This window comes from Penicillium cinerascens, assembly GCF_028974065.1.
Source record: "Penicillium cinerascens strain IBT 15544 chromosome Unknown contig_5_segment0_segment0, whole genome shotgun sequence".
NCBI lineage: Eukaryota > Fungi > Ascomycota > Eurotiomycetes > Eurotiales > Aspergillaceae > Penicillium > Penicillium cinerascens.
In genome coordinates, this window is record NW_026695294.1 from 3861771 (window position 1) to 3884238 (window position 22468).

General features: G+C 54.8%; 10 protein-coding genes across 10 annotated transcripts; 3 read left to right on the plus strand and 7 right to left on the minus strand.

Moving 5' to 3' along the window:
- Nucleotides 1–11: 11 nt before the first annotated feature.
- On the plus strand, nucleotides 12–926 carry N7498_005948 (FYVE zinc finger domain-containing protein; the record flags this gene model as incomplete). The annotated part of the gene is made up of 2 exons (XM_058453010.1): nucleotides 12–452; nucleotides 522–926. 2 exons carry the CDS (start codon nucleotides 12–14, stop codon nucleotides 924–926), a joined length of 846 nt encoding a protein of 281 aa, XP_058309548.1.
- Nucleotides 927–1430: 504 nt separating this feature from the next.
- On the minus strand, nucleotides 1431–2084 carry N7498_005949 (GNAT family N-acetyltransferase; the record flags this gene model as incomplete). Its single annotated transcript, XM_058453011.1, has 1 exon — nucleotides 1431–2084. One exon carries the CDS (start codon nucleotides 2082–2084, stop codon nucleotides 1431–1433), a length of 654 nt encoding a protein of 217 aa, XP_058309549.1.
- Nucleotides 2085–2658: 574 nt separating this feature from the next.
- N7498_005950 (rRNA (cytosine-C5-)-methyltransferase RCM1) lies at nucleotides 2659–4409 on the plus strand (the record flags this gene model as incomplete). Its single annotated transcript, XM_058453012.1, has 2 exons — nucleotides 2659–2856; nucleotides 2922–4409. 2 exons carry the CDS (start codon nucleotides 2659–2661, stop codon nucleotides 4407–4409), a joined length of 1686 nt encoding a protein of 561 aa, XP_058309550.1.
- An 86-nt stretch (nucleotides 4410–4495) lies between these two features.
- Nucleotides 4496–5924, minus strand: N7498_005951 (uncharacterized protein; the record flags this gene model as incomplete). Its single annotated transcript, XM_058453013.1, has 4 exons — nucleotides 4496–5457; nucleotides 5508–5576; nucleotides 5629–5751; nucleotides 5801–5924. The coding sequence occupies 4 exons, from the start codon at nucleotides 5922–5924 to the stop codon at nucleotides 4496–4498; spliced, it is 1278 nt and encodes a 425-aa protein (XP_058309551.1).
- A 759-nt stretch (nucleotides 5925–6683) lies between these two features.
- Nucleotides 6684–9058, plus strand: N7498_005952 (uncharacterized protein; the record flags this gene model as incomplete). The annotated part of the gene is made up of 3 exons (XM_058453014.1): nucleotides 6684–7057; nucleotides 7119–8230; nucleotides 8286–9058. The coding sequence occupies 3 exons, from the start codon at nucleotides 6684–6686 to the stop codon at nucleotides 9056–9058; spliced, it is 2259 nt and encodes a 752-aa protein (XP_058309552.1).
- Nucleotides 9059–9308: 250 nt separating this feature from the next.
- On the minus strand, nucleotides 9309–10027 carry N7498_005953 (glutathione S-transferase family protein; the record flags this gene model as incomplete). Its single annotated transcript, XM_058453015.1, has 2 exons — nucleotides 9309–9920; nucleotides 9974–10027. 2 exons carry the CDS (start codon nucleotides 10025–10027, stop codon nucleotides 9309–9311), a joined length of 666 nt encoding a protein of 221 aa, XP_058309553.1.
- A 1246-nt stretch (nucleotides 10028–11273) lies between these two features.
- Nucleotides 11274–12700, minus strand: N7498_005954 (putative pyridine nucleotide-disulfide oxidoreductase AMID-like; the record flags this gene model as incomplete). Its single annotated transcript, XM_058453016.1, has 4 exons — nucleotides 11274–11613; nucleotides 11678–12035; nucleotides 12102–12443; nucleotides 12493–12700. The coding sequence occupies 4 exons, from the start codon at nucleotides 12698–12700 to the stop codon at nucleotides 11274–11276; spliced, it is 1248 nt and encodes a 415-aa protein (XP_058309554.1).
- A 1210-nt stretch (nucleotides 12701–13910) lies between these two features.
- On the minus strand, nucleotides 13911–15878 carry sidI (putative long-chain-fatty-acid-CoA ligase; the record flags this gene model as incomplete). The annotated part of the gene is made up of 5 exons (XM_058453017.1): nucleotides 13911–14242; nucleotides 14304–14633; nucleotides 14689–15068; nucleotides 15115–15412; nucleotides 15464–15878. The coding sequence occupies 5 exons, from the start codon at nucleotides 15876–15878 to the stop codon at nucleotides 13911–13913; spliced, it is 1755 nt and encodes a 584-aa protein (XP_058309555.1).
- A 1300-nt stretch (nucleotides 15879–17178) lies between these two features.
- Nucleotides 17179–17505, minus strand: N7498_005956 (conidial hydrophobin Hyp1/RodA; the record flags this gene model as incomplete). The annotated part of the gene is made up of 1 exon (XM_058453018.1): nucleotides 17179–17505. One exon carries the CDS (start codon nucleotides 17503–17505, stop codon nucleotides 17179–17181), a length of 327 nt encoding a protein of 108 aa, XP_058309556.1.
- Nucleotides 17506–18604: 1099 nt separating this feature from the next.
- Nucleotides 18605–21283, minus strand: N7498_005957 (ferric reductase family protein; the record flags this gene model as incomplete). The annotated part of the gene is made up of 7 exons (XM_058453019.1): nucleotides 18605–19691; nucleotides 19741–19862; nucleotides 19920–19972; nucleotides 20036–20265; nucleotides 20319–20657; nucleotides 20736–20776; nucleotides 20855–21283. 7 exons carry the CDS (start codon nucleotides 21281–21283, stop codon nucleotides 18605–18607), a joined length of 2301 nt encoding a protein of 766 aa, XP_058309557.1.
- Nucleotides 21284–22468: the final 1185 nt, after the last annotated feature.

A 22468-nucleotide genomic window follows, 5' to 3' on the forward strand; every position in this document is an offset into this window, starting at 1 on the left:
CAACCTCCCAAATGGCTACCCACGTCGTCACCGCGGTCACTGCGACCATCACTCCGACTGCTCCGAACCAGATCTCGGTCCACGGTCAACCCTCTCCCACCAACTCGGTCACCACCACCCCCTCAAATAATTCGCCGACGTCTCCCCGTCTGGCCATCGTCGTTCCTCACCAACTGCCGCTGCAGTCGCGCCAGCTGCGCCCGCCCAAGGGCCCGCTGTACGTGCCCGCCGCTCTCCGTCCCACCGAGCGCCCGCAAAAGTCGTCTCCCATCACTCCCCCTCGGAGCGTCCATGGCTCCCTGGACAGTCTGGAGGAGTCGGCCGAGCCCATCAGTCGCCGCTCCACCATGGAGAGCAAGTCCAGCGGCATCAGCAAAGTCGCCGAGCACGAGTGGATGAAGAACGAGTCGCTCGGGGAGGTGACCGGCCTTCCCACCCGCGACCACTGGAAAGTAAGTAGACCATCCTCCTGAAGTCCCTCCCTCTCGGCCTTCTCATCCCCGCTAACTCTCACTCTCCAGGCGGACGCGGCCTCGCCCAACTGTGATTCTCCCACCTGTCGCTCTTCCTTCGGTCTGTTTTTGCGCCGTCACCACTGCCGCCACTGCGGCCATGTCTTCTGCTCCTCGCACACCCCTCACGTCGTACCGCTCGACCAGAATGCTCGCTTCCATCCCGAGGGTGTCCCTTCCCGGGCCTGCGATCTCTGCTGGAGTGCTCATCAGCGTTGGGAGCAGACTCGGACCGACCGTCTGAGCAAAATTCAGAACTCGATCGACCAGGCCAACAACGGCGAAGACTCGAGTGAGACTTCCAATCTCGATACCAGCCAGGAATCCGGCCGCGCCGCTCTCAAGGCTGACCTGGGCCACACGGCCGAGGTCGCCGCCAGTGTTCCTCGCGACTGGAACTGGAGCACCTTCTGATCACTTTTCTCTTGCGGTCAGCGGGTCTGGCTGCCGGCATCTTGGCTTCTTCCTACCCCCTTTTTCGATTACCTTTTATTTCTCACGACTTGAATTGGCGACCATCGGTTACGGCGTTCTCACGGGCCACGGGCATTATGTTCTTTATCTGTCTTCTACGATTGCTTCCCGCTTCCTGTTTCCTGTGCTTTTTTCTACATATCGCTTAGAGGATCTTGCTTAGCTGCTCCGAGAGATATCGGCGGCTCCTGTGTTTTTTTGTGTTTTTTTGGGTCTGTTTTCGTTGATCAGGATACCCCGTCATTTCTGTTGAGCGGCGATCTCATTTTCTGCCTGTCTTCTGATGCCTGATCCCGCAACGTTCGAGGACGAAATGGCACGGGGTTGTTGCGTCGCACTCCCCACAGATGAATCTAGTCTAATCTTGAATCTGTTCTTCTACCTCGTGTCCGCTGTAGCATCCGTAGATCTACCTGTATCGTTCCCGGGTATATCGTCACATCGTCACCTCGCCACCTCCACCCGTCGAAACATGCCGACGTGCTCGATCCCCTCTTCATCCCACCGTCCCAATGACTCGTCCGTCTGGAATCCCAACCCCTTGTACATCTTCTCCACCTCCACCTGTGCATGAACCAGAACCAATCCCTGCCACGGGACGGGCTGTCCGGTCCAATGGAACCTCGTCGCCACCCTAGCAGCCGCCTCCTCGATCTCCGCCGCGTGCTGCACCGCCCATTCGAGAGCCGTCTCGACCAATCGCCGTCCCAATCCCAGGCCTCGATACTGCGGCAGGACCGCCACGCGGGTGAGCTTGACGCAGGGTTCGTGGGCCCAGTCGAAGGGAAGTTTCGATGTCACGTCCGGGTGCGTCAGCAACTCGTGCGGTGGATGCGGGGGTGGGACGAGACGGATCACCGCGACCGGGATGCTGGTGTCGGGGGCGGCGGAGGCGGAGATGACCCATTGCCAGCTGCGCGCGTCGTCTTCGTCGATCTCAGCGTCGGCGCTGCATCCCTGCTCGTCGACAAAGACACGCATGCGCACGGCCATCGCATCCTGGAAGACGGGGGGATTGGAATTGGGCTGGTCGGGGAGGGACAGCTCCGGACCGGGGGGCGGTTGGATGGCCGTGGTCAAGGTGGGTTTGGAGGCCATGGTTCCAAGATTGGCGCTGATTGAGATGGAAGAGAAGGTAGTTATCAAATGAGGGGTGCGTTCTATCAGGGCTCGATAAGACTAGCTCTCGTTGGCTGTTATCTACTATGTACTCCTCATGCGCCTCGGCCCGTCTATACTCGCCATATAACATAGCTATTACCCCGGTCATATCCACGGATTCAGATTGAGCAGAGCCTCCCTAGCTGTAGAAAATGAATTGTTTTGCTGATTTGGGATTTTACGTCAGAACATTTGAATCTTGTGTCCATTGAAAGGCATTGAAGCTATGTTGGAGGCGAGCCGTCGGTATATATTCACAGTCTGATAGAGACCGATATGTACCTAGGTATGTACTAAGATCCCGAAGTATTCAATATCCCATCTGAAAATGGACCTGGTATTGCCTGAATATATCCGATGACCATGGAACCCCCGAGATATAACTTCAATGCTTGCCCAGCTACCTTGATAACTCTGGGAAAGTCCACAACCTTGTCCAGCCCCACACCGCCCGGACCATCGCAACGACTTTTCCACGAACATTGGAAATTCTTCTACTGCATCGCACTCCATGTCACTCTACTTTGATGCGGTCAATATCTTGACCGAGCCATCTTCGGGTGGCTCCTTCAAATCCCGCATCTACAGCGCGCGCAACTTGCGTGCGACGCCGCCGCAAATCTACGCACTAATCATCGAGGCTTCCAAATGGGACCGAGTCCTCGCCGAGGTCATTGAGCGTGCAGATATTCTAACCTGGGAACGCAAGGTGAGATCCTCCTGTGATTCCCACCCGGAGATACTTGCTGACTGACCGAGACCTGAATTGTATAGCTCAGTCCACTCCTTGCCCTCCTCCTGGTCCATGACCACCTTCTTTCCAAGAAAGGCATTGCTGCTCCCGCTACTCACCCACTCCGTCAAGCCGTGGAACGGCATAAAGTCCGGCTGAAGGCTGAATTTACCAAGGCTCGTGTGCGCCGGGGATGCGCCACGGTCGAGCAGCTCAAGGCAGCTCTTCTGCGCGAGAAGCGACAGGCCCATGGCGGCAGCCATTTCATCTATCCGCGATGGGTGCGCATTAACAACATCCGCAGTACTCTCGATGAACAACTGCGCACGACCTTCTCGTCTTACGAGTGTGTAGAAACTCTTGCGGAGTTGGCACCGGAGGATGATGACCCAAAGAAACGAAAATTGTTGTATATCGACCCCCATATCCCGGACCTGGTGGCCGTTCCTTTTGGTGCCGATTTCACCTCTTCCCCTGCCTACAAGAACGGGGAGATTATTTTGCAGGACAAAGCCTCTTGTTTCCCTGCATACCTGCTACTGGGGGACCGCGGGCCTCAGGATGCCTGGGAAGGTGATCTCGTGGATGGCTGCGCCGCCCCGGGGAATAAAACGACACACATGGCGTCTCTACTGGCGAAACAGCGGAAGCAAAAGAAGACTCGAAAACAGATCTTTTCTATGGATGCATCCAGAGTGCGTTCTAAGACGCTGCAGAAGATGGTTTCTTTAGCCGGGGCGGATCCAACCGTCACCGTTCTACAGGGACAGGATTTCCTGGCTTTGGATCCTATGGATTCCCAATTCGAGAATGTTTCAGGCCTCTTGCTCGATCCTAGCTGCTCGGGCAGCGGTATCGTCGGCCGGGATGACGTTCCCCAGCTTACGCTACCCGTTTCGAAAGCATCCCAGCCCTCGAAGTCGCAAAGCAAAAAGCGGAAGCGTCGCGTAGACGATGGCGACGAAGCCGAGGAGCAGCAGCCGAAAGCAACGGCAGCGGCCTCCACTGCTTCACCTTCGGACGAGAATGACATTCCTACTGATGCCGTTGACCACGAGCGGCTGACCAAACTGTCGAATCTCCAGGCACGAATTGTCGAACACGCTATGAAGTTTTCCAGTGCAACCCATGTTACCTACAGCACCTGCTCCATTCATTTGATTGAGAACGAGGCCGTCGTGGCTCGTCTCCTGTCTTCGGAGGTTGCTCAACAGCGCAGCTGGCGGCTTCTACGTCGCGACGAGCAACCGGAGGGACTGCGGAAGTGGAAATACCGTGGCATTCGGCGCGACCGGGATGCTGAAACCGACGTGGAATCAGACGAGAGCGCAGTGGTCGCTAATTTGTCCGATGAAGACCTGGAGGCTTGCCTGCGCTGCTGGTCAGGCGATGCCGAAGGCCTCGGAGGCTTCTTCGTCGCCGGCTTCGTTCGTGACTCCCTTAGTCACACAGCCAGAGAAGCCGCGTCACCGCAAGATGACCAAGAAGATAATAACGACGAAGGGGAATGGGAAGGGTTTTCTGATTAGATGATGATCATTAATGCAAAACACAAATTACCATAGTATCATACACCACTCTCGTAGCTGCGCCTGACCCCGGGACGACTTCGGTTTTATAAGAAATTTCGAGCCTGATTTCGAACCCGCGGTGTGGTGTAGACGTTCAGCTTCACGGCGATCAAGATTGCTTCGTATGCGCCGTGACCATCGGGTTGAACGTGCAGCCGCCACTGTCCAGTTCGAACGATCCAAGGCCCGTCTGTAGACTCGTCGGAGCGCTGACGCTTCGTCGGAGGTGCATCGGTCAGGTCTGGTTCGGTTTGTATACCTGTACGCTGGGCATCGGATTCACCGTCAACGGTGAGATCCGTCCCCCGCTCCAGACGGATCTTGATGGGAAGACCCCCTAGATGCGGATCCGGTAGATCCATCTTCTTGCCCACCACCTGCAGGAGACTGGCCATGCGAGATTTTGCCAGGCCGACAAAGTTGGCGCGTTGACTTGCACGATGGACCAGCGTGGACTCGTCTCCAATTTCAAGGATCAAGTCGGCGGGATCGTCGTCTACAAATGGACGGGTGTACATAACCGATCCGCCCGAAATCTTCGACGGAACGTCCCGGGCGGATTGAATACCCGACGGTCGCACGTCTTCCAGTCGAATAGTGATCTCCGAGCGCTGGCTGAAGGGATTGACTGCGATTTCGTGGGGGATCAACTTTTGCTCCAGGCCTCGCAGGTGGAAGTAACGGCAGTCACGCAGGAGCTCTGCGCGGTGGATCTCATTTCGAAAGTGCAGCGGATAGCCGCGCAAGAGATGTAGCAGTTCTGAAAAGACGTCCGCGGATCGATTGGGGACGGCCGGGGGAACGATCGCAGGAGGTCGGAGGAGGCCTACACGGTCGAGGCCGGGAAACACTTCGGAGGGAGAGGCGAAGAAGGCACCGAATCCCAATGTGAAGAAGTTGGGAGAGTCGCCGGGGCTCGAGAAGATGTCCCGTGGGATCTGGAAGTGGCGGTCCCCGATCTGGATGAAGATCTCGGATTCAAACAGCTGGGACATCAATCGGGGCACTGCAGGTGGTCAGCGCGTGGTGGGATCCCGCATCAGGGGAAGCTCTGACGGGTGTAGAATTGAGCATCGGCGAACAGCTTGACGAACTGTGCGCCATCCCGAGGACGCACATGGTAGCCTGTGACCCATCAGCCGTGTCTCAATGCGCCCTGGTACTCTCCCGTGGATACCTTGCAGGTGCCTGGCGATCTCTTGGAAGGTAGCCGGGTCGCGATCGATATAGAGGGTTCGAATATTGGCGGCATCGGTCACGCGTAATTGCTCCTCGAAGAACTGGGAGAAGTAGGAAGGGGCTGTTCTGGTCAGTGCTCGATCACGGCCTCGGGGAAGGGGGTTACCGACCATCCGAGGCGATTGAGGCACCGGAGAGACGAAACAGCTCGGAGCCGATCTGGATAGAGAAGACCTTCTCGGGGGGCAAGTTGCAAGTCTTGCTCCGGGGAGTGGACTGGCCCGAGTCCGTCATGATGTGAAGTGGAGGAGAAGCGGAGCGGAGCGGAGCGCGTTGGCGGATTGGCGAGTTGGCGAGTTGGCGGGGTTGCCCCTGCGTCAACCTTGAATCCCCGAGGAGGAAGGACATTGCCGGACATATGAACTACCTGGACTCGAATTGCATTTCCCCGATGAAGTGAGGGATTGATTCTTCCTTACGGTTATCCATCCTCTCTGGACGGACGTCTATCACTCGTCCATGCTACGTGCAACCACACCGATATCCTTCATTGTCAGCCCTTTGAATTATACTCGAGCTCAGCCGGGGACCGCTTACTGTGAAGCCGAACGTGAACGGGGTAGTTCTTCTACAGTAGGTACCACGATTACCCCCATTTTTTCGACAGCGGCCGCTAGGAAGAATAGGGAAAATAGGTGCCGGCCCGAGGCATTGGGTGGCGTTCAGATGTACGGCCCTTCTTTCCCACTGTAGATAAAACCGCCCGACCCCTGGACGACCGTGGGGTTCTATAACTTCACATGGACCTGAATCTCGGCTGTTTGGCCTGCACGAGCTCTTGTCCGCATCCGTTGCATGCCCCCACCCATTTCCCCCAGTGGATCCACGTCTCCGCAACCGAGGCTCTCTTGCACCTCAATGATCCGCTGGCCGTGCACCGGATTTTTCGCGGGGAAAGCTTCCCAGAGGTTGTCCGCGGGTTAGTGTATATACTCTCCTCTCCACACTCTCGACCTATCGACTCTTCGTGGGCTGGCCGATTTGATTCCAAACATGGCGGAGAAGTCGATGTCAACGTACATTCCGCTGGAGGTTGCTCTTCCTCCGTCCCCCAATTTGAGCTTCTTCTCCGATGCGCAGTGGACGACCCTCTTTGCGCTCTGTGACGCGGTTGTGCCATCGATCCGCACCGCTGCCACCGTTCAGTCGTCTGCGGACAAAGTGATCTCGACCGGCGAATGGGATGCCGCTGTCTCGAAGCTGACTTCTTTGATCCCCGGCCCGGACGCTGCGAAGATTGCAGCCCGCTATCTGGAGGAAGATGTCTCGTCCAACCCCGTCTTCCGTTCGTACGTGGAGAGAATTCTAGGCAGCTACGTGCACGACGAAGGCAAGGCTGGATTCGGTTTCATTATGAATGCACTCAAGTAGGCATCTGTCTTTGCGTACTCCGCAAGTCGAGAATTGTTGACTGACATGACCGAACAGCACCCGAGCCGGTTCACTGATTCTGACCGGCTCAACAACACCCATCCACCAACAACCCATTGCTTTCCGAGAAAAGGTCTTTCGGGGCTGGGACACTTCTCGTTTGCCCCCTCTTCGCTCCGTCTACCGCGGTCTTACTGGCATTGTCAAGAAATCGTGGGTGATGTCTAGCCCGACGATCAATGATGTTCTTGGCTTTCCCCGCGTCCCGGTGCACGGAAAACCCGTGGATTCATTCCCCTTTGAGTTCCTGCAATTCCCACCGAGCGATGAGCCGGAGACGATCGAGACCGACGTGGTCGTCGTCGGAAGTGGATGCGGTGGTGCCGTTACCGCAAAGAACCTGGCGGAGGCCGGTCTTCGAGTGCTTGTGGTGGAGAAATCATATTCATACACGAGCAAATCCTTCCCAATGACGGCGAATGACGGTTACATCAGCTTGTTTGAGAATGCCGGTGCTACTGCCAGTGACGACGGCTCCATGGCCGTTCTGGCGGGTTCAACGTGGGGGGGTGGTGGCACCGTCAACTGGTCTGCATCTCTACAGACCCAAGCGTACGTTCGTCAGGAATGGGCCGACGGCGGTCTGCCATTTTTCACTTCCCTAGAATTCCAGCGGAGTCTTGATCGCATTTGCGACCGAATGGGTGTGAATACCGAGCACGTCGAGCACAACCGCGGAAACAGCGTGATTCTGGAGGGTGCCCGTAAGCTGGGGTATGCTGCGAATCCTGTACCCCAGAATACCGGGAATGCCCAACACTACTGCGGATACTGCACGCTGGGATGTGCGTCATGTGGCAAGAAGGGCCCTACCGAAACATTCCTGGTGGACGCTGCGAAGGCTGGGGCGATCTTCGTCGAAGGCTTTCGTGCGGACAAGGTGCTGTTTGAAAAGAAGGATGGCAAGCGTGTGGCCAGTGGGGTTCAAGGAACGTGGACCTCGCGGGACTCGTATCTCGGCCTCGGTGGGAGCGATGCCGTGAAGCGCAAGGTAATTGTGAAGGCTAAGAAGGTCGTTGTGTCTGCTGGAACCCTGCAGAGCCCTCTTCTGCTGATGCGCAGTGGCCTCAAAAACCCCCAGATTGGAAAGAATCTCCATCTTCACCCGGGTAAGCAATCCCCTCACCGGCATTCTACGACCGGAACGCTAATTTCCCGATCTAGTTATGGGAGCTGGTGCCGTGTTTGATGACGAGGTTCGTCCGTGGGAAGGCGGAGCGTTGACTACAGTGGTCAACGAGTTTGAAGATCTCGACGGACATGGACACGGTGTGAAGATTGAAGCGGTGGCGATGATGCCTTCTGTGTTTATTCCCGTCTTCCCCTGGCGAGGTGGATTGGACTACAAGCTGTGGGCGGCCGGCATGAGGCGCAGCACCAGCTTCATTACCTTGACGAAGGACCGCGATACCGGCCGTGTCTACCCAGACCCGACGGACGGGAGTGTCCGGGTCGACTACACCGTCTCCGCATTTGACCGCCGACATATCGTGGAGGGATTGATTGCTAGTGCCAAGATTGCGTACATCTCGGGCGCCAAAGAGTTCCACACGACCTACCGTGACATGCCTCCATTTATCCGACCCGATGAGTCGACGATGGAGAATCCAGACGGTACCAACGACGCTGCGCTGCAGAACTGGATTGCCGAACTGCGCCGAAAGTCACCCCTGAATCCGGAACGGGGGTTGTTTGCTAGCGCACATCAAATGGGCACATGTCGGATGGGCAAGTCTCCCAAGTCGAGCGTCGTGGATCCCGATTGTCAGGTCTGGGACACCGACGGTCTGTACGTCGTGGATGCGTCTGTCTTCCCGAGTGCCAGCGGTGTGAACCCGATGGTCACCAACATGGGGATTGCCGACTGGGCCAGTCGCAACATCGCTCGGGCGCTGGGCAAACCCAAGAATGACCGAAATGGGATGGCTCGTCTGTAAGGCGATCCGTGTCTTCTCCCCACGGGCTTTACGGACTGTGGGGTAGAAGAAGCTCTGTATAAACCACCGAAGGAAGCTTGCGAAGCCGCGATGCCCGTTGATGATTATCGAAACCTACGCAAATCCTACATTATGCGTGCATTGCACATGATTTCCCAGGCGTCACGCTCTGTATATACTTTCAGGAATGAAATTCAATGATCATAATACTCTCTTGGACTTTACTTTCTGCAGGGACAACCCGAGTAATTTAGCCCTGGTAGAGTTGACGCTTCTCGACGAAGTTCTTCTCGCCAAAGGCCTGCTTCACACCGTCGGCCTCGATGGTACGCTCATACCAGGCGGTGGTGGTAGGGTACTTCTGGCGCATCTCAGCGTCGATCACCATGGAGAAACCCCAGACGAGAGCAGAGGCGACGGTGATATCAGCCAGGCTGAGCTGGTCGTTGTTCACAAGCCAGGTGCGGCCCTTGAGGTGGCTCTCCAGACAGGCCAGCGAGCGTTCCAGCCGCTGCAGGGCATTGGTCTCGGTGGCCTCGTCGTAAGGCCGGACGTTCAAACGCCACAGGGCCAGCTGGGTGACAGGGTCCAACACCTCACCCTGGGCATAACAGATCCATTGGCGGACGGTAGCCCGCTCCGCAGGCGTAGCACCCATCAGCTGTTCGGCGGCAGGGCCACTCTCGGCGATGTACTGGGTCATGGCGTCGGACTCAAAGAGGTTGGTGCCGTCGGCGCCCTCAAAGGCGGGCACCTTGCCCAAGGGGAATTTGGACAGAAAATCGTCGGTGCGGTTGGTCTTGCCCATGGCGAATTCCGGAATATCAAGCTCCAGGCCGTTCAGGTTGGCGGCCGCCTGGGCCTATGGGTGGGGTTAGTCCCATCTGGAATCGCCGTTCAACGCGGGTGGCGTACCTTCATGACCCGAGGGCTGGGCGTGTACGAGTAGATCTTGCCGAATGGTGCCATTGTGGATGTAAATGAGGTGAGAACTGGAGAGGGTCGGACCTGCTATGGTCTTGTTTTAAAGAGCTCGCATTGCTCCGTTATTCAGGAGCGGGGTGGAAGCGAGTGGAAACCGATTGCTAATCCTCGGAGACTCCGTTTCCGCGATGAATTGCACGTTCGATATTAATTGGTGGGGACGGGCCTCCGCTTCCGCGATGAATTGCACATTTTCGGTGGAAGCGCGGAACGGAAGAAATAGAGAACGAATTGCAGACGGTGACAGATGACGGGTGACAGGCGACAGCGGTTAGATGGGGCGCAAGGAGGATTCACGGTCGGTGACAAGGATCAATGTGGAGAAGGATGGAACGCCTCAAGGTCAATTGGGTCAATTGGGTCAATTGGGTGAATTGGATTATTTGTATGAAGAAATCAACCCGAAATGTTTCCTTTTGCAAGTCAACGAGAGAAGAAACGGAAACGTTAAAGTTCAGCGTTGATCTGCCATGTTCAACCGCTTCCTCTTCTCCTCTCTCCCTGATGTCGCCCTTCTTCACTCTGCCGCCCGAACTACACATCTTAATTGCTGATTTTCTACCCGTTTGTGACGTCCTCGTGCTACGGCTGACCTGTGGATACTTGCATAACCTCATCCCTCGGGCGTCGCATGACCTGCTGTTACTAGCCGAGTCTACGGACTGGGCCCGCCACCGGGATGTCTACACCTGTCGCTACTGTCTAAGACTACGTCCGGCATGCCGCTTTGCCGACCGCATGCTGCGACGACGGCGATGTCGCGCGGGGCGTGATAGCAGTAAGCGCTTTTGTATTGAGTGTGGTCTGAAACCCCGCGAGGGCACTGCGAGGTACGGTGCCGGGGCTCAGATCACTATTCAGGGTGCCTTTTTCGTACTTTGTCTTTCATGCCAGCGCTTTCAGCCCGGCGCACGCGACCGTTTGGGGCGAAACACCTCGGAGTGCGTGTCCTGCTGGCGGGATTCCAGCGCGCCAGCAGGGAAGACTCCGTTACATCTGACGTGAGATCCGACCCAGCCTCATACCGAGAATGTCACACGCAACAAGCAAACGTCGTGGGCCCGGGAAACTGACTCGATAGACCAGAACACCAGAAGCAATCTCCAAGACCTGACATGGGAACTTCTCATGCAAATCATGAGAAAGAACATCCGGCCTTCGATCCTGGTCATGCCTCACATGGCTCACTAAATCGCATATAGTTCCGACACGCTGGATATCCAAGTCAGCTTCATGTACCGACTTTTTGCAGGGTAGACATACTCGTGTTTCCCATGTCTTCCCCGAACAGCGAGGTCAGAAGATCCTCGCCGTGGCGGGTGCCTTGGTCCGGGGTCCAGCTGACGGCTTTATGCCCAAGGGCCAGTCCAATCACGTTAGGGAAAGGATTGAGGGTCATGAAATTCGGCTTTCCAGCACCGCGTTCCGCGAGTATGTGCTGGTAGATATTGTTGCCGGCGTAGTGGCCCATGTGCATCGCACTGCCACAGCGCTTGATGCCGTTCCACGCCGCGAGATCCCCCACGGCGAAATGGTGCTCTGGGTTGGAGACGTCCCCTGAGAATTGCAGTCTACGGACTCGTTAGACGATGCCGCTACCCAGAGAAAAGCATTGTTCACAAGACGAATACTTACGATGAGTGGACCTTCACGTAACCGTCGTTTGTCAGGGCATCGGGCGACAGATACATTGATGTGGGAATGGGCCTTGAGATGGCACTGAGAACGCGTCCGGTAGTGAGCCTCTGACCATCGCTGAGAGTCAGAAGCCACGCGCGGCGCTCACCGTCAACGTCCACCTCAGTGGTGTCGACAACGCGCTGTTCCAAGATCACCTCGACACCTACCTCGCGCAGAATCGTGTCCACACGCTCGGCAAAGTCATCGGGCAATGGCTCTGACGAAAGCAACCGTTTCCGAGAGTGGATCAGGGTGACCTGCTGCTGTGGGACGAGGATCTTCAACTCGGCCGCCATCTCGACACCAACCGCGCCTAGGGCCACGCAACTTTGTCAGCCATGGGAACATTCTGAGTGTTATCTGAAGATTGGGAACATACCGCCGCCGATGATAACCACTCCTCCCCGGGCGTTTCGAACGTCGTTTGCATGCAGCTTGGCCTCTTCCAGGAATTCGGCTCTCCGCAGGGACTGAGGCACGGCAGGAAAGACTCGTCTTAGCCCAGATGCCACTACGAGATAGTCGTACGGTTCAGTCCTGGTATTTTGGGTCTCAGTTTCGAGAATTCGGGCGACCTTGGCTGCGCAGTCGACCCCACTGACGCTACCCTGGATAAATGTAATGTCTGGGGATTTGAGAGCGGGAATATCTCGGAACCTAGTCCATGACTCCGAGGCGAACTTTTCGCAAGCCAGAGCTTTGGGGGATCCTATAAGATGGTCTGGAGAGTCAGTGAGAGCCGAACACAGAAAACAAAGCGAAATGCCTACAGTAACCGTCTCGTTCATCCGCAACCGTGATCTGTATAGGAACGCGATAAGGGGGAGGCTTGGCATCGGGGTTCGAGCTGAAGCGAGGCACACGACCCCGCGACAGATCGACCAGGGTTAACGCGGCGGCGAGCCCCCCGTAAGAGCCACCGATGATGAGCACTCGAAAAGCTCGGGCTGCAGCCAGTACACCGTCGTTGGAGGGCATCGTGAACATAGGGGCTCGCTATTAGGGGATAGAGACAATCGGGAGGTGACAAGAGGGCCAGAAAGAACACCGGAACCAGGGATGTAATAATGTAGCCCGATATGACTCCAGAATTCGGCTCCCACTGATCCGAATCTTATCAGATGAGATTGTGTTGCGACACCGGGTCTGTGTCTCACCCGGTGGGCTGGGCACGACAGCCGTGCGCCAGAAAATTACCAGGTCCGACCCGATCCCAGCCGTCCAGTCGACGGAACGAGGCACAGGCGACTTGGCGACCTAGCTAACGGTGAGGAGGAATCAACTCAATACCAAAACATGCAAGGAGCTCCGAGTTGTTGGGTTTACGCGGATGTGACGCGCAGGATTCAACGAAACGACACGCCCCACTCGTCAGCAGTCTCTGAGATCACTGAACTGCACGAGCCGCCGCAGGTTTGACGATCCATGATCAACCATAAATTAGGGTGCTTTCCTCCGACATGGAGGGTTGTACGCGCCCCTGCATGACGAGGCTTCTTGTTACAAGACCGGCGTTCTGGGCCAACATCGCGAATCCCTTCATAGGATTCATGAGGACCCGCATCAGACGGCCATACTGGCCAAGTCAGCTGAGCTACCCCAAAAGCGGTAGGCGCTTATAGTGGAGAGCCATCCCAGTTCTTTCATGTAACTCTCATACAACTTTGAAAAGGTCTAAGACCCTCGAGAACAACCCATTCCGCGTCCCGACGCTAACGGCTTTTTTGACCTCTGAATATAATCGGTGGGGACGCCACATTGAGACATTGACCCACCCTTTGACCCAGACAGCGTAATTGAAACCGGAGCCTCGGAGAGTGTACAGAGGAGGGGAGGGAGGGGTGTGATGGGGTTGAACGGTAAAGTGGAGATGTGTAATACTCAATACCCGATACGGACCAATCACGGAGGGATCATCGATCAGACAAGATCCCCATCTAATCTGATTGCAGCAATGCGGCGCGGCCGACTCCGCCGCCGTGTTCGCTGACGCCACGGACGCACTTGCCATTTCGTCAGCGCTACTAGCGTGAAATTTTCACACGAATCATGGCATCTGATAAGATCATGGCCCGCGGGTTGGGAACAAAAACAGAACAAAACAAAATAAAGTAAAATAAAATAAAACTTCAATTCCGCGCATGAATCGAACAAAAAACCAGAAGGGTATTTATTTTCTATGTACGTTCTACTGGCTTCGCTGAGCCAGCGCCGTGGTCGCTATCTGTCGTAGCTCCACCTTCCGAACCTTTCCGCTGCCCGTGACGGGGACCGTGCTGGGGACTCCCTCCTCACCAAACACAAACACGTGCTGCGGTGCCTTGTGCCGACCGAGGGTTTCTCGCGTCCAAGCTCGAAGGTCGTCATCCGTGGGGCGGGTGTGGCCAGGGGTGATCTGGACGAAGGCGCCGACCACTTCGCCGTATTTATGGTCGGGAATACCGATGACGGAGGCCAGATCGATGTGTGGGTGTGCCGTCAGGCGCTCTTCGATCTCGAGGGGGTAAATGTTTTCGCCGCCTGCACGAGTCAGTCGAGGAACAGGAAATGAAAGAAAGCGTGGAAGGCGAGGTAAACTGACCCCGAATGATAATATCCTTGAAGCGACCGGTGATGCTGCAGTAGCCGTTCTCATTGAAGGAGGCCTCGTCACCGGTCCTGAGCCAGGTGACGCCGTTGGCATCGGTGACGAGCGCCTCGGCGGTCTTCTCCGGGTTGTTCCAGTAGCCCATGGTGAGTTGGTATCCGGCGATGCAGAGCTCGCCCCGCTGGCCCACCGGCACGATGTTGCCCTTGGCATCGACAATTTTGGCGCGAGCGTGAGGCAATACCTTACCCACGGTGGTCAAACGTGTGTGGATGCTATCGGTGGCGAAGGCATTGAAGCAGGTGGGGGAGGCTTCGGTAAGGCCTGGACGCCGGATTAGTGAGAATCGGGGGTGGAGCACAAGCGGTCATCGTCGTACCGTAGCTACTCGTATATTCGGTCATATTCAACTCCTCCAGGAGGCGCTTCATAAGTGGTCGGGGGACGGGCGCGCCCGCAATGATGCCGGTGCGCAGGTTAGAGGTATCGAAATTGGACGGCTTGGGAATACTGAGAATGGCCTCGAACATCGTGGGCACACCGTGGAGGGCGGTACATTTTTCATCGGAAATGGCGTGCAGCACGGCCTTGGGGTCGAAGGTCTCACTGGGAAAGACAATCTTGGAGCCGTGGGTGACGACGGCCAACATGCCCAAGACCAGCCCGAAACAGTGGAAGAGTGGCGGCGGGCAGCAGAGAACGTCGAAGGAGGTCAGGTTCATGCGGTCGCCGATGAAGCGCGAATTGTTGACGAGGTTACTGCCGAGTCAGCCCTGTCAATCTCCCCACGGACCACGAAACTTACTGGTGCGTCAACATCGCCGCCTTGGGGTTACCCGTCGAGCCGCTGGTGAACTGCAGGTTACATACATCACCCGGGCGCAATTCGGCCTCGCGATCCTGAAGTACATGGGCGGCCTGCGAAAGACCACGACTGATCACGTCGGCGTAGGTGGAAAAGTGGCCGTGGTCGCCGCGCACAATGACGATCTCCTCGAGCGACTCGGAGGTTCCGTTTTGCTTGGGCCGGGGACCCAGCTCGGCCAGGACCTCTTCGAGGCTATGGCGTCCGATGCGCGGGGTCATGAAGAGCAGTCGGCATTCTGTGTCTGCGTCAGCACGGCAACTGCTTCATCACGAAGGACGCGTCCTACCGCTGTGATTCAGAGCATAGTACAGCTCGGAGGGGGTATAGGTGTTGTTGAGCACCACCAGAATGGCACCCACGCGGGCAGCCGCAAAGAAGACAGATATGTACTGTTCACAATTGCCTGCCATGACGCCGACACGATCGCCCTTCTGAATGCCCATGGCTAGCATTCCCCGAGCGAGTCGGTCGGCCTCGTCCCTTAGATCGGCGTACGTCCACCGTGCCCCAGTCCAGGGAAATACCAGGCACTCATAGTCGCCGTACTGTAGAGCCTGCAGGGTCAGCAACTCCCCTAGAGTAATGTCCAACAGCTGCGGGTGCGTCGGACCCGCGACAATGGACCACTGCAGCGGTGCCGTTGCGGGCAGGACGTGCGAAAGCGTCTGTTGCAAGCGTTGAACACTCCTGGTGGTAGCCATACTGATATGAAGGGAAAATGGGAGCGGATTCAGAAAGATGACACCGGGGCTTTTAGCCAAAAAAAAAAAAAAAAAAGGCTCCGAACAATTACCTCGCAGGTACCGCCACAAATTTCTGGTATCCGATCAGATTAGCCCGCGATCAAATCAGATCCGCCGCGGTGGATCCCTGTAACGCCGGGAATGCGTAATTACACAAGGCGGTTCTGAAATCCAGCTTCTGAAATCCAGCTCTTGGCGTGCTCCATTTTAGGCTGGAACAAGGCACGGCTATTGCGCAACTTGCCTAGGGCTGCGTCTTCGTCTACGTCCCTGTGTCGGCTCTCTCGGAGCTTTGGGAACTCTGGTTCTGCTTGGACTGGGTGCATGAACAACCGGTTTAGGGATCGGCTTCGTCTCCAGATTCCAGGAGGGTCTCCGAGGGCCCTTCACACCCGAAGATGATCGCCTTACGGCCTTCCTAGCGCGGGAGTCTCTTCCCGGTCGTCACCGGACTTTTTATTTTCTCGCTTACTGCCGCCTCGTGGCGCTCCACACGGGATCAGATAACGGGTTCTGCACGGCATTTGCCTTCTCGCACACGTTCGATATTAAAACCCGCCAGTTGAGAAGGAGGAGGAGGAGATTTGGGGGTTGGGGATTGGGGATTGTATTTGTCGACCGTCGACGCAGCTTCGGTTCGTCGTTGTCCGAGCCCTGAGTGGGACTTAGCAGTCCAGTGGGCCACGGATCCCGGCTGGATTAGCTCTGGGATCATCTCGGGAACCTCGTATTCCGTTGAAGAGTGGATGAAGGTACCTTTATCGTGAAGGATCTAACCAATCAGCCCGGTCTCGGCCCGGACAATAATTCCAAGGTTCCAAAGGTTGCGAAGTCAGAAAATCGAGGTTATTTTGCGCGGCCTTGGCGCATATTGGTGTCTTCGTGTCAAGTGAATGTCCCCGTTGCGGGATCCGAACCGACGGGCCTGTTATCTGCCCTGCAGCATCTTCCGGAGATACCCTGGTGGGCAGGATTTCCGGCAAGTTTTGATGCTGGGTTCTCGCCATCAACGCCACGGAGCTATTAGGTTATCTTGAACCGAATTGCGGCTTTGTCTCCATAATGGGGATGAAGAGAATCGGAGAATGTATTTCACGGCAAGGTTGCTTTATTATAATTAAGATAAATCGCCCCAAGGGATGGCGACAAACGAAAAACAAACGTTGCTTGCACTTTTGCTCAACCAGCTGGTCAAGACCGCCGCCGACGACATTCAGGACGGGAACTGTCATAGAATTAGCTGATGCAATTCTTCGGTTTATTTCGGTCGGTTACTGTTGGCACTGATGTCGTTGCACTGGCCGAAGAGACCGAGGCCATCGCCGCCAGGACCACCGCCGAGGGCAGACTGCAAGACACCGGCGAGAGGGCCGCCCTGATTGACGTTGGTGATGTGTCGAGTGTAGGTAGCCTTGTTGCAGCAGGAGACCTTGGCGTCGTTGTCGCACTTGGCCTGAGCCTCAGACAGGGTGGTCTTGTCGCCGACGGGGAACTTGACGTGGCTTCCACCACCATCACCGTCACCGGGCTGAGGAAGGGCCATCGCAGTGGCGGCAAGAAGAAGAGCGGAGGTGAAGAACTCCATTCCGATGGTTGGATTGGATGGACGAAGGGCTTTCAAAAGTGGCTGAGAGGTGATTGAGTGAATGGATTGCACAAGAGGAGCTTGAGGATGAAGGACAGAAATGAGACCGCATTTCTTGACTCTTTTATATCCGGACCGATCATGCCCAGCCTTAAGTTGATGGCATCTCAGGCGACACCGTCTCTGTACTGATATCACGCCTGGAAAGCAATAGCATGCGTGGCTATCGTTGATCATTGCTTCCAGCTGAACACAAATAACTTTTTGAACCAGGTCTCCGATGCTTGGCAGTGCGAGCTGGACAAGATCGCGCCGTACATTATCAACGCGGGAGCTGCAGGAATTAGGCACAGGGTACAGCCGTCCCTGTCGATCCCACGGAGTCGTGAGAACCCAACGTTGGAATACACACATCGCGAGGGTTACACGACAAGCGGCTATGCAATGTGGCTTCACCAGATTGAGATCTGCCTTAGCACAGCGCTTTTGCTTCTTCGGTCCATCCGGGTTTGGGTCTCCCCGGAGTGATCGTCAATATGATCTATCAATCCGGGGCCGAGGGGCCGAGAAAAAAAAAATATCTAAACAACATGAGGGCCGAACGGCACCAAAGTATCGATTCAACAAATGATTTTACAGTCTATCAAATTTCTCGAGCCTCTTGGAGACTCATCAAGGTCGCATGCATGACGCCGATAGAATCAACCGCTACGGGCCTTGGTTCGAGTTTGACTCGTCCACACACTGCCATTTGAAATCGATCATACAAAGTACCATACAAGAAGCTGCAGCAGCCACCTCCTACATCACGCACAGTCACTTGGTCACCGGCGTCGTTGGCGAGACATCTTTTCCCAAGCAGGTCTCCTTCAGGTTGATCCACCAATTGTTATGATTCCGGTCGAGTAATAGAAACCGACTCCGCAAATAATCAGAGTTGCAAGAAGACTATTGAAGTTGGGCATCAGATAGCTCTGTCGGTTATGGAGAGACTCTGTTGGTACGAGAATGAAAGTAACCGATCTATGTACACCAGAAAGACATCTCGAAATATCTCGGTCGCCACATACCATAATTTTGGGAGGGTCGGGCGTCTTGACTACCAGGTGAAAGACTCTTCCACATATTTGATCGACCGGTAGCCCTGTCGCATTGCTTGATGTGTCGCCGCACGTGTTTCATCGGCCATTTCGGCCGGGCCACATACGAAAATGACGAGCGATACACCGGCAGCGGACGCATCGCAGGCACGGCGCATGATGAGTGACTGGAGTTGAGGCCGGCCTGTCCGAATGACACAGCGGGGCCTGTTACGATCCTGCAAAGTTTCAACAGAAGCACCGGTAGTATAGAAAGAGGCATGGAAATCCTCTCGCGCAAGAACGGGGGCTAGCTCCCGGCTAGCGATATCACAAAGCAGAGCCGATTGTCTTGCAGTCCAAATCAGCTCGATATCCCGAATTCGTGTCTCCTCATTGATGTGGCTCTGGGCTTCACCAGTTCGCCGGAGATGATCCTGGAGATAGGGCACGGCCGAAGCAATTCCAGTGCCACCCACAATCATCAAGACCGAGTCGTATCTCCAAAGCGGGAAGTTGTGTCCGTAAGGCCCCTCTAATAGAATTGTTGCATCCACCGACTGACTCTTGCAATGCAGGCACTGTTGTCGCAGCTGCTGCGTCCAGCCGTCGTAGGGGCGAATCCAGAAAATCAACTTCAACCGGGCAGTGTCCTCTTCTCGGGCGAATTCCTCCGTTGTTTCCTCGTTATTTTTTCTTTGCGTCTCGGACAGGAGGGGCAGCTCAGAAGCGTCCCACAAGTCGTCCGGCTTCCCTCGGGATGCTTGGGATGATTGCTGTGCATGTCCGACTTCGTATGATATGGCTCCGACGGTAAAAGGATGGTTCTCCCAGCCTTTCAATCGAAATGGTTGATACAGGAAGTAATAGTCACCCGGAGTGAACTGTAGTCGGGTACCTGGCGTCACTTCGAGCCGAATCACATCGGCTGTTTCGTCATATGTCATGCGGCTCTCGGAGCCACGAATAATATTGCGGCTGGAAAACTGGACGTGAATATTGCAGCAGAAAAGTCGAACGATTCTTAAAGCCCGGTCGATAGCCCATACGGCCACAGACGGCCACAGATATTTCCAGTACTCGTTCCCCTCGAATATTATGGTGTGGCTGCAAAGATGTCAGCCGTGGAATGGGTATATAGTTCGAGTAAACTCACTAAAAGCACCCAATGAGGCAAATTACGGAAAACAGGATATGTGTGACCAAGAAGACCTCGTATGTCGCGATTCGAATTGGCCCCAAGGAGGTGATAAGTAACAGGATCATTACAAAAAACGCCTGGCCTTCCGTTAACCTTTGAATCCTAACCTTCTCTTCACGATGCCGGGCACTTACCAGTACGCCCCATAGTATATATAACTTTGAAAGGTCTTTCCATAGTTTATTGGCTGCATGGTGATACGGTTCAACAATTATAAGGACAAGATTCGGCCAAGTAGTCAATCACTTACTTCGAACGATGATCACGCAGTAGAGAAATGAATGTGCTACACCCTGTAGTGTAGCCACCCGCGCAACATGGCGATGAAAAACGCTGAAGGTAGAAAAGCTCCATCCTGTCGCCCAGATCAATATGTTGTTTCGCCCGCCAAACAACCACAGTAAGGGGAAGTTCGCAAATGACATGATACCGGTTCGGTCAGCCGAATAGCGTAAGATCTGGCTGGAAATATCAGGCCAGCTTTATTCCGTCAGACAGGTCACCTATGACAGTGGGGAAAATCTTATCCATACTAAATATTTCCTGGAAACGTCCGATAGCCCACCAGGCTCAAGACGATGCTGATGAGCCAAAAGCCTGCCACCACGAGTGACTCAGCCCGGTTAGAGAATGTAAAACCTACCAAGTTTCGGCCTTTTGCGGCAACAGGTGCAGGAATAATGAAATGGGTCTGGAGCCAACGAAAGACACGTTCCACCCATGGTAAGACATGGCAGATGCCAGATCGGGGATACACGTGAGATTCCAAGCCTGGCTCTCCTCGAAATTTGCGGGGATGAAATGCATAACAGAATAATCGATAGACAGCTCCACATATCAATACAATGGCCCAATAGACATATCCAATGTAGCTAATTGTCAAAGAAGATGTTAATACTACACATCAATTCCACACCAGCAGTATATAAAAAAGGATATGAGATCCTTACCCAAATGCATGATGTGACCAAGTCTCAAACTGCCATGAGCCCTATACATGGAACATAAGGAGATTAGTTAGCCTGTTGTCGCTCCATGCTAATGGTATATAAGAAGTGTGAGGACGCACGATTGTATTAAACATTCGATTGAAGTAAGACGCAGAGAGAAGGACCGGACTGTCAAGCATTTCGGCTCTGGATACTTCCAAGTAGGCAACGGTGCGCATATTACGAATGGCATCTCTGGTCAAATTTTCCGCAACGGCCTCTCTTGGGAGCAGCTCGCGATGGCCGAATTCTTGACACAATGTAGCCAGGTGCGCAAGCCCAATTGTTCGTTCCTGGTTCCGGCAATACACATCACTAGCTGCATATATAGATGCAACTTTGAGGGGGTTTTGGCACCGAGTATCCCACATTCCCTTGAAGGCGCCTGCAAAGGAGACGTAGTTGTATGCGTTGTAGATGGCGGTCACACATCGCTCATTCATCGGCAGATCTTCGCCTCGGGCAAACTGAGCACCGAGCGCGATGGCCAGCCATCGGAAGAACAACATGATTGCTGGCGGTGACAGGCTGCCAGTCCAGGGATGCGGAAGAGCGATGAGGAGAAAAGGCGGAGCACCGATGATCGCACAGTCCGATCGGCCGAGACCCACCGGCTGACCACGAAAATTCTGGGATCCGGAAGACTCGTCCCTGGAAAACAGTCGAAAAATCAAGGCGATGCGAAGAATATTCCTCGGAGGCTTTTACGAAAATACACAGCTTTAGCCGCCTTCCTGTTGTATTCCACCTGCCCGGACAATTTGGAGACGAAATTGGCATCATCACATCTTATCTGATTGTTGATCGTTTGATAATCGCCACGTGACGGGCCACAACGTTGAAGTTTTGTTATTTGTCCGGGAAGATATCACATCTCCCCAAATCACACGATTATGATCTCCATAATATCCTGATGCGCAATGCACACGAGTGTGAAATATGATGCGCCGGTTTATGGAATTATGACACTCACTACAATCAAAACCTTCCAGTGACACAGCGTTAAATCAGCGAGATCTCAAATCCAAGCATCGCCGCTGTATCATCCGTTGTCCACTACACTATATTCTGGCCTTCCCCACTGCTCTCCTTCCTTGCCCCTTTGCTGCAGGAAAGAATAACTACCCCTCCAATAACAGACTGGAGAATAAATCCTAGATTGTCTCACTAAAACCTAACAAAATGGCCGCAGGGAAATGGGCGAGGCTCAAATTTACACTTGCCGGGATGGAGACATGAGGGCATCCTTTCCAGTCATACGTTTCCTGTTAGGTACTAAAAATCCGTTTTAGGTATGGGATGGAGGTTTCACCCCATGTCCCGATTGCCCGTTTTCATGTCTGCGTCGTCGGCAAAACGGGCTTTTAAACCGAGATACGCAAGATCTCCAAGGTTGTGGTATTTGAATTGAAAAGTCAAGAATCTTTGTTCACAGCTATGGCCGTTTTGGATAATTTACCGTCACCAGCCTCGTAAGTCCGGACGAGAAAATACCTATAGAGAGTCCAAGGAGAAGGAAGAGACCAGTAGGGAATACGAAAATTTACTTGGAATTGAAATCCGGTGTGGAGACAGGGCGACTCTCGGTGGACCCGCGACGCACAAATTCTCCAAGTAGAGGGCCGCGCTGACAAAAGGGGCGAATAGCGGCTTATCGCCAATTCCAAATTGGGCCAAAGATGAGAATTGACGCC